The 10,523-nt window shown below is 36.8% G+C and overlaps 1 protein-coding gene across 1 annotated transcript; it reads left to right on the top strand.

The window, feature by feature from the left end:
- Positions 1-868: 868 nt before the first annotated feature.
- Positions 869-9,289, top strand: LOC121508871. Its single transcript, XM_041785993.1, has 6 exons — positions 869-918; positions 1,908-2,240; positions 2,355-2,522; positions 3,907-4,002; positions 4,101-4,144; positions 6,713-9,289. The coding sequence occupies exons 1-6, from the start codon at positions 882-884 to the stop codon at positions 7,088-7,090; spliced, it is 1,056 nt and encodes a 351-aa protein (XP_041641927.1). The 5' UTR covers positions 869-881; the 3' UTR covers positions 7,091-9,289.
- The last annotated feature ends 1,234 nt before the right edge of the window (positions 9,290-10,523 follow it).

Raw genomic sequence — 10,523 nt, 5'->3', positions numbered from 1 at the left:
AGAGCCAATGGAAAAAAAAACTGAGACGAATTGTTTGTTTGTTTTTTTCAATTGTAAAAAACAAGTCACAATTCTGAGTTTAAAATCAGAATAGTCTCACTGACTCAGTCCACTACTGCCGCCTGAGCAGACAGAAACAACAGGACAACACTTCATCAAAAGTTGATGCATAGACTGTGTGTGCCCCGATAGAACAAGAACAATCATACATACCAGTCAAACAAAGAACACATGTGCACACAACAATTAGAACACAATACAAGACATGCATTCATATTTACATGTAAACATGAATCACACAGTGGCAGAATGAAATAATTACAAAGTGCATATCTTTTCCTCCCCTAACATTCATTTTCATTTTCTTTTCCCAGAAAGCTGTGCAGTAGTCAATCACCAACAACACAAGCTTCTCTGAAGTTATCTCATGTTGTTTTGAATGCATGCTCTAGGTGCTTGGCAAGTTGATACAATGGAAACTGAAGCTTTATTGTGGTTGGTGCAAGGCCTCGCTTTGGCCTCAGCTACATGTGATTTAGCAGCAAGAGGGCTGTGCTTTTTTTTCTTCTTGAAGTGTCTTTTTTTTGTACAAAACATCCTGTAAATATTGTACTTTCTGTGCTTTCTGTTTCATTTGTGAATAAAGAAATCTATTTCCATTTTATGAATTATTTCTTTTCTATATTTTGAACATATCTAATGCATTACACCTTTTGCTATAAGTGTACATGTTGTAGTATAATGTGTGTGTTGATGTGTGTGTGTGTGAGTTTGAGTGTGTGCATTTAAAGGAAAGGGAGGAGCTCTCAGCTTGGACGGGGTCAGAGGAAGAGGAAGTTTTCAATCACTGTGGTTAGACTTGATAGCTGGTCATTGCCACTATGATGAAAATAAATGCCTACGCTTGTCTTCTCTTTGGTAAGTTTAATTATTAGATTATTTGCTCCAATATAGCAGTTGTTTAATGAGAACTACAGCTGTTACATGTTCATTTTTTTCTCTGCACGTTTCTGTCATTTGAGTCTTCTTTTTTCTTTCACTTTAAAGTTTCTACTTGTTATCAATAACTGACATTGCTGTTACAGAGCAGGTGGCATATATGGGTGATATGTTTTGTGCTTAGGCAGGATCTTGATTCTGTCACAATATCTTAATTTTAAAGACTAAATTGTCAGTTACTTACCAAAACAACCAAATCTATTTTCTACTTTCTATTTATAAAATACACAAATTGCAGTGATTACAAGTTTAGTCTATCAAAAAATGGTCTGCCTTCTGAGACAGCCTTGTAGTCAATACAATAAACATAAATATTTGCCATTTCTTCATAGGGACTATCAGGTAGGGGGTGTCTGGAATTCTTCCCCCAAATTTAAGCATCAGACTTTTATCTCCCTGTATTCTGATTGTTTTTATGTGACCAGTTTTTGCATTTTCTGTTCCAATTTTAATCATGATTTATTTGTGTTTCTTCTTTTGTGATTTTAGATTTAAATTAACTTTAAGTAGAGTGAAAAATAACTTCTAACAAATGTAAAGACATCTGAAACACATATAAACACTCATGGGAAAACTGCATACATATCCTCTGATTTGAAATGGCAGTGAGTGGAGCTTAGATTAATTGACTCCCTATAGAGTTAGAAGGATGAACACTAATAAATAACACCAACACTGAATGCTATTTATTTCACTTAGTTTACTTCAGTTTTTAATAAACTGCAGGAAAATTGAAATTTCTAGTCCTTTGAGCTGAATGTCTGAGAGTAGGGGGCTGCATGAGATGTGACTGGCATGTGGCTTTGGATGGTAGGACTTAACAATAGGTCAACTGTATATGTTAGAATTAATGCATGTATCAACAATGTGACACTGACAAGTACATCTTTCTTTGTTTCCATTTGTAGCTTTGAGTTCAGTGGAGATGAAAAGCCTGAACATCGAAGGTCGTGTTGGGCAAGATCTGACCTTCAGATGCTCCAACTGGGATGTTTTTTTTAGCATAAAAGAGAATGAGAAGTATCTGTGTGTGGATCCTTGCTCACAACGTAATCATGTCATCACCAGAGCAGGATTTAAGAAGACCTCACAAAATAAACGAATTGAGTTATTAAACAATGGTGATGTGTTATATGTGACCTTCACTAGCCTTCAGAAGTCAGATGCTGGAAAATATTATTGTGGAGCAGAGAGAACAATTAAGGATGCATACATAGAGGTGAATCTTAAAGTCATAGATGGTAAGTTCATTCTCTTCATTTTTACCACAGAACTAAGCACTTTAAAAATCTCATGACTGCCCATACAAGTGACTGACTCATTTATACTCTAACTTAGACTGTACTGTTTGTTAGTTCCAGCTCAGCCGTCCAATACCAAGGCGCCTTCAAGAACAACAACCACTGTTGCTGTACCAAGCAGCCCTTTTACATTTTCATATGGCTCAGATATTTTCAGCAGCACGTCGTCAGCCAACACAACCCTCAGTACCACAACACCAGCTGCATCAGCAGCACAACAAGGTAGGATGTGCACACCTCTAAAATCACATAGAGCCTCATCACCAAACTTAAGAAGAAATTTGATCTTAACACAATCTTACATAGTTTTTAAGGTGATTCTGGCATTCACTCAAGTGTTCTTAGCTCTGGTTTGTTCTTGGTTAGGAACAAAATCTGAGAAAAAAAAAAAATCTCCAGAGCACTCTCACCAATATTTGTGTGCTGATACAAGAGGATAAAAGGTTTAATCCTGCACTCATCAGTACTCATACTCATGCATTAGATTAAGAATGAATCAACAAAATGTGATTTTTAATTCCAGTTTACCAAATTTTTTTTATCAATTTAACACTTAATTAATTAAATCATACATACAAATACATGACTGATATGGTCGAGTATTGAGATAAACAGCGGTTGATCTTAACTACAGCATATGTAATTATGAAAATATGACTTTAGCATATTTAGTTTTATGATACACGTCATTTCTGATGAAAGCACTGTCTGAATCAGAGATAATAACCAATAAAGATGTTTGTAGCATTTATTCGATATCCACCACTGGTGTTTAAAATGTAATTAAATCTTCATTAAATCCACTTTAAAACTATCAAAGTACTGCTGTAAATTTTAGGATTATTTTAATTTGGACATTATTGACATCTTGCTTTTTTCCGCTCATTCCTGTGTGCCTTCTGAGTTTGCACACTTTGCAGTCAAATGCCCTTACAAGGGCATAAAATTATCATTTCATTATGCTAATTAGGACAAACATGCACTTGACATTTATCAAATTGAGAACACAGGTGTGAACAGAACAGCAGTTAAAGAAAGTGTCATGAATCCCACATAGGTTTCTCTGAAGGCCGACTCAGCCGACACAAATGCAGGCAGATTTGGCACCATTGTGGCTCATCCCCAACCGTTGGGCCCTATTCTGGGCGTCAGGAGTGACAAATGCTCTTATAGTGTGACAAACTCAACAACGCGTCCAAGGTTGCATGGAAAAGAGAGTTGTAACATAGCATAGCAGACAGATCATTCTTTGAGTCAGGTTGTTGCATTTTTTTTAACTTAAGAGGATAGTATTCTCCTGAGTGGGTGTGGATTTGGCTCATTAAGCCGACACGCCCACACCATCCTGGACTTGAAGTTACTGCCTCTTCTTTCATGATTTTGAAGCTTAATTTTATAAACTAAGAGATGCTTTTAATGACTGAGATTTTGTCTAGTGGTTCATGTCACAGTAGCCTATCATACAACAAAGTATCTTTTTTAGACATTATATTTGAACCGGGTTTGGGGTGAAAAACTAAATCAAACTGAAGAGAATATGAGCAGCTGTGATCATGACAAGGTGTGGCTAAGCCCATTTTTTTTGACACTGTCTTTTTTTTTTCAGGGCGTGTATCACACCTGATAGCTGGTGTCACTGTCATAATAACACTCTTGATGCTCCTGCTACTGCTCATGAGAACAATGAAAAAGAAAAAACAAAGTAAGACCCACAAACCTCCACATGCATTGCATACGCGTGAAACTTTCATTAAAGCTTTGACCAGAGACATCCACTAATGTTTGCCTTCATTTCTTCAGAGGTTGTGTCAAGAGCTCATTTGCCACAAGAGGAAGTACGGGAGGTGAGTTTCTTAAAGCTATGAATTCTCCAGAAGAGTCATTTTTGCTGCAAAATACACTTTTTTTTTTTTTTTTTTTTTTTTTTAGCTTAAAGGAGGTGTCGAAGGGTTTTATTACATTCCGTCTTTTTTTAAAGATACAATGCTGTTCAAGATGACTTTTACCATGAACTTATTGTTTACAGTTTGGGAAGAAGCAGAGATGGAAAAAGGAGATTAAACTCATAGGCAATATCCGCACCAAATCTTTACACAAGCTAAAGAATTTAAACAAAGAATTGAATAAATAAATACAAAGCCAGTGTCAAGATCAAGTGTTATAAGTCATTTGATGAAAATCACTTAAATTTCAGCGTTGTAGTATTCCTTTTCTGTTCCTCATAAGACAACTGTGATTACTGCACAGAAACAAAGACTACCTCAATATAAGTAAATTGATTTTTTTACACCATCACAACATAAATGTTTCCCAAGGCCATCATGCACCTTTCAGGTCAATGTTAGGCTGAAAGTAGAACATTGCGGTCTAACAGTCTATTTCTTTTCCAACCACACCAGCTATTAGGCATCATTTAGAGCTGCTCAAGAAGCTGTGTGGTTAACTTAAGGCTGACTCCGACCACACCGTCTACAGTCGTAGAGGCCCAAGACCTGTCAGCCCTGAAAATCAGTCATTTCATCTCATGTAATGTGTCATAGTGAACAACAAACAAAAACACGTCTGAAACCCCTCATGATAAAAAATTAAGGATGTTTAAATTTGCCTGCAATTTGTTCCATGATGTTGGTGATGTTGACCAATTAGAGAAGACAGCGCTCTGTGAAACAAGGGTGATCACATCGTAAGACTTAAAAAAGAGAAATGTAGGAAATATCTCATGCACTCCACTTAGCATCAAGCTGCCCCTTTTTCTTCTAACACCATTATGTTGGCTGTGAGGACCGGTTGGGTAGCAACCAGCACTCTGCCATGCCTGTTGGTCAAGTCACTGCACCAATTTATGGCTCTGTAATCACCTGATCTGAAATAGTGACCATTCCAACTATGTGTGTAACACTGTAGTCTGAGCTGGTCTTTCATTCAAACTCAAGGCTAGTCTATCCAAGTAAAGCCTGCAGAGATGTAATAATTGTATCAACATAAAGATGATGTATAACATAAAATATCTTGAAGGTACTAGTGAAAGAGGTGGAAACAGTCACAAATCTTATGGTTTCTAGGTCCCTTCATTTTCCAGAATTTAATTTCAAACAAGTCCCAAACAGCTTGAAGTTGTGTGTTCTGTAAATACACAGTTTACAAAGTCTTAGTAATGTCTCCCTATATGTTACAATAAATTTGCTGTAAATATAAAGGGACAATTGTGTTTGATAAGTTACAGATTTAGACTGTTTAGCACTTTTAAAGGGTGGTGCCAAATCAGGGGCGCAGCAACACACTTTGTGATAGTTCAATCCAGTCCTCAACTTTGAATAGACTGAGCTTTTAATATACTTATGTAATATAGCCTGAATATGATGTCAGGCCATTTTTCTCGTCATGTACAGGACTGGTATAATATCACAAAATTAAAACAGATAGCACATTTAAATGCCTATTTAGGTGCTACAAACCTCCTCCTCCCTCTGAAACAAATCTGTGTTGGCAGACTGACCTCATGTCTTAAGATGACAGAAAAATGACTTTATAGTAAATCTCTGTTTTTGTTTCTTTGTGACTGCTCCTGTAGTTTTAAGTTTCACTTCTGTAGTGCTGAGGTATGCAAAGGTGCCTTTGACTATACCATATTTCCTAATGAGGGTGTTCACAATGAAAGCACTAACCTCACTTCTCTGTTCATAGATTTTTTAATGCTCTGTGAACACAGTAAGCATCACAAGAACTTATGCACAAAAAACCCTGTGATTGCATTTCATTGGAAATAACTGAGTTTATAACTTGGTTATCTCAGCAGTGTACTGTTTTTAAAGCCAAAAATGAAAGCCTAAGTTTGGCACTTGAACACTTTATTTGTCTCCAACAAGAAAACTTGGTGTCAAAAAACTTCAAACTTGCAGATTGTACATAAAGCAGTACAGGGATTCATTGTTCTGCTGATGACTCACAACCATACATGTCTATTGATCACGACAAAACTGTTTATATTGTTAACCCACAAAATGATTTCCTGTCTTTTAGTGTTGGTGGTCTTAATTATCCCCAACTACATTCAGACAAATCAGAAATGATCAACATCACCATCAGTCTGGACATCGCAGATAAACAGATATGAATAAAAGCATGTCTTCCAGTCCCTCTATTTCATTTCAAACGCAACAGAGTAACAGTCCTCACCTTAAAAGTTTATAAAATTATATTTTAGCTGGTGTATAGACTCAACTGTTAAGGCTGTCTTTTTCTTTAAGAGGAACTTCTTGTTCCGGCATTTTATGTTAAACTTTTTGGCCTAGTTTTAGTGTTGTTTGCTCTGTTTTAACATTTTTTATCCTTCTCCGAACTATCATGTTTGTGCTGTGTTTGGCTAACTGTTCTAAATGTTTCTCTCTGTATTATCTGTTTTCTATTTCAAGGAAGTTGAGTATGATGAAATTAGAGATGAAGACCGGCAATCACTGAGACAGCCTGAAGGCCTGTCTACCGTCTTCTTCTCTGCAGAGCCAGACAGTGTCTACGCTAATACTTCCTCCCTCCAAGACACTGAACATGTAGCTCAGTGTGACTCTGACTATTCAAACAGCACTGCCCTTAGAGCAGCCAGCTCCAGCGTCAACCCAAGACAGGGATGTTCTGGCAGCAAAGTTTCAGATCATCCATGTGATGTTTTATACTCAGTTGTTCAACCTCCTAAAAAGAAAGTGAGACCCACAGGGAAAGTGAAACTAAATCAGCCACAAATCAATGACAATGACTCTTTTTATTCCCTGGTTCAGCTAACAGGAGCAACTTAAGTGTTAGATTGACAAAAAAGGATTTTTTTCTACTATACTGAATAGTGTTTTAAATAGAGGGAAGTTGTATTTCTTTGATAGTAAGGAGCATTTAATACTCAGGCACTTAAGATGTATATATTACTGATAAACTCAAGCATTTGAACATGTTCCTTCTCGAGGCAAAAGCTGCCTTAAAACCAGTATGTTAAAGCTAAAGAATAACTCAAAACTCTTCATCATGCCACTTTTTACAGAGTATTTTTTAATCTATTTTACCCTTATTGTGTTAGGATAGGTGAAGAAAGACACACATTTTCAGGTCAGTAATTAAGTCTGAAGAAGTCTTTACCTTAACGTCTTTACTAGAAGGCACTAAATGCCGTTTTTAATGAGTAACTAAACCCAGGACAGTTTTTGCTGTGGTGCATCTACCCTGTAATAAAAAAAAAAATCCTTCAGAACATCATGGACAGGGCTTGGAGAGAGCTTGGAATAAGAGGCAGGGATAAGACACGCCCACTGCCTCCTTACTCCCTCGTCTTTTCCTGCAGAACTTCTAGTGAGTTCGAGAGATGGTTTTATGAAAAAAGATTATTCAAATAAAGAAACCATGACATCTGGTCAAGTAGAACACACAAGCTAGTATATTATGGACCACATGGTTTATTCGCAATCTTGGTCAACAGTGCTACATAACCCATTATCCTAGAGTGTCACATTGGCATCGATGACTGAGCAGCTGTATGCAAGCCTCACATCACCAAGTCCAAAGCCAGGCATCAGATGGAGTAGTGTAAAACTGGACTATGGAGCAGTGGAAACATGCTCTGTGGAATGACAAATCAAGCTTCTCTGCTTGCGAGTCAGATTGGCAAGTCAGTGACTGTGCACAGAGCAAGAACTATAAAGACAAGGTTTGATGAGTTTGGTGAGGGAAAGCTTACTGACCTGCACACAGTCCTGACCTCAACCCCATCAAGCAACTTTGGAATGAACTGGAACAGAGATTGTGAGCCAGGCCTTCTCATCCAACATCAGTGTCTCACATCATAAATGCTCTACAGAATGAATGGGCACAAGTTTCCATAGAAACACCCAAAAATCTTTTATAAAGGCTTCCAGACGAAAGTAGGCTGTTATAGCTGCAAATGGGGGGCACATTTTAGAGTACATGTATTTGAATACAATGCTTTTACAGTACCTGTTTTGTCCATACAGCATATGCTAAGTCATTCAGCACTGAACCAACAATTTTTCCATAAAATTCTGCAGTCTGTTTATTTTTTTTAATGTTACCATTTGCAACAAGTGATAACAGACAAGGTTTAAACAGATTCAATAAAACCTAAAGTACTTGTACTGAGTCGTCTTCTCACTTGAACTTGGTATGTCAAATGTCATTATCTATTTATGTGCACTTCCTTAATTTAATATGTGTGAGGCTACTTTTGCTTCTGCTCACACTTACACAAACACACAAAGAGAGAGTGCTAACATATTGACAGCAATACTTGAGGGTGAGTCATGCTGTTGTTTAGGTTAACAGGATGTTAATGCTGTGTACAAGTACTGGTTGTGGTTGAGAAAAAGGCTTTGAATATATCACGTGTGAAATATCAGCAATGAAGGCGCTTTCTTCAACATCAAAATATTCTAAGGAAGAATTACTTCCTTGCTTCTTCAAAGTGCCATTATGAAGCCAACAGCCCTTTTAATTCACAACTTTGTTTGCAACCTTAAGTCTAAAGATTTGTATTAGGGCTGTCAAGTATTAGGATGAATGCAACTCAGACAAGATTTTGTGTGGTTTTAATCCATCCCAATTATGTTATTTTAAAAATTCCACTCCTTTGCAATGAATGCTGTTTTTGTTTCTTTTCAGATTTTCGCACCATCTTAAGCTAAAGGCTAGTTGACTTCCTGTTGTGAAACAGACCTGCTTTAATTTCTAAAGAAAATAGTAAACCTTAGGTAGATCGGTGATAATCACACAAACTTAATCACAGAAAAAAGGGCTTGTTATGGATTGAAAATCTAAAAAAGGTAACATTAAAAAGGTAGATGTTAGGTAACACAAGGTGTAAATTGCTTTTGACTTGATCATGGACCTCGATAATCTTGATGAATGTACAGATGCTGAAAGCCCTTGTTTGTGTCTGTCTACAACTATTAAATTCATGTCTGTATCATGTTAAATTCTGTTTCTGTTTATATTATACAGTAGGGGTTTTTATTCCTCATTGGACATGTATGGGACTGTTCAACATTTTATGTAATAAAATGTTTAATTTGGATTGTACATTTAATAAAACTACAATATGCAGTGCTATCCACTTTTATGTTTTTGTAAACACTGGTCAGATCTGTGGGTTTTTTTTTCAGGGGTGGGGTATAAAAACAGAAAAATTACTTACAGTGAATAAAGAATGATTACAACAAAGCTAAACATTGTTAGTGTCAGAAGCAAAGTAGGTCTTATTCACTCATAGGATCAAGTCTATGTGAGGTTTTAAAGTAGTCTAATTTTCCATGTGCATAAGGCACAGATTTTGGGCAAATACATCAACAGTTCCCAATCTGGGCTCAAGGTTCCCCTAGGGGGTGCCAAAGATGGAGGATTAGATGTCAGCTAAGAAATAATACCTTACAGCATAGTTTATTTATAGTTCTTTTAGTAAGAACAATTGGTAGAAGGTCTGTTGTGTAATTTTGTGTCACTGAGGGCTCAGCTTTATTTGGGCACACTGCATCAAGATGCACCACAATGTATTTTTGGCACTGGGTGTGAAACAAGACTAGAAAATGTAGCCCCCCCCCCCCCTTAATTTCCTTCTTTCAAGTTAATCAGAGCTTCACTGAACATAAAAACAGCTTTGTTCAGTCTCTTACCTGTTTGATTTTCTAAGCCTGTAACTTTTAATGTGTGTTGTATTCCTGCTAAACAGAGTGGTCAGCAGGGGGCACTCTTTGCACAGGGTGGAAGTAGCACTCATCAGTAACGTTATCAGTATGTGGTGAGACAGTTTGAGGGCTCTCTTCTTTGTTACTATTCATTTCCCTTTTCCACATTTACTTTAGCTTTGTATAAATACTGCCACTAATCTTTCATACCAGTGATCCATATTATGTTAATTAGGCCACTTTTTGTACAGCCCAACTGCTCAGTAAGGTCAAGCAGTTTACTATCACATTGGCTATGAATCTGAAAGTTGCCTTAGTGCTCTAATTTCCCTGGCTTACCCGTATGATAAATGTGGATCTTCTTTAGCAAAGATAGGCTTTACTTGGATCTCTCTGGAGGTAGGTGACAAGTAAAATAACAAAACATCAACCAGACAGTTAAATCCTTAAATTGTAGTGCAAGTATTCCTTCCACTTTTAAGTCTCAAACTAGAACATCAGTGGACTCAAATAATTTATGATAAACTACAAAAACTCCTCCATATTATAT

Source organism: Cheilinus undulatus, linkage group 4 (genome assembly GCF_018320785.1).
Source record: "Cheilinus undulatus linkage group 4, ASM1832078v1, whole genome shotgun sequence".
Classification (NCBI taxonomy): domain Eukaryota; kingdom Metazoa; phylum Chordata; class Actinopteri; order Labriformes; family Labridae; genus Cheilinus; species Cheilinus undulatus.
The sequence above is the reverse complement of the archived record's forward strand: the minus strand, read 5'-3'. Positions and strand labels throughout refer to the sequence as shown.

Coding starts and splice junctions, on each gene's coding strand:
- LOC121508871 (XM_041785993.1), top strand. CDS start 882: ATGATGAAAATAAATGCCTACGCTTGTCTTCTCTTTG. Junction 919..1,907: donor CTACGCTTGTCTTCTCTTTG/GTAAGTTTAATT, acceptor TTCCATTTGTAG/CTTTGAGTTCAGTGGAGATG. Junction 2,523..3,906: donor TGCATCAGCAGCACAACAAG/GTAGGATGTGCA, acceptor TTTTTTTTTCAG/GGCGTGTATCACACCTGATA.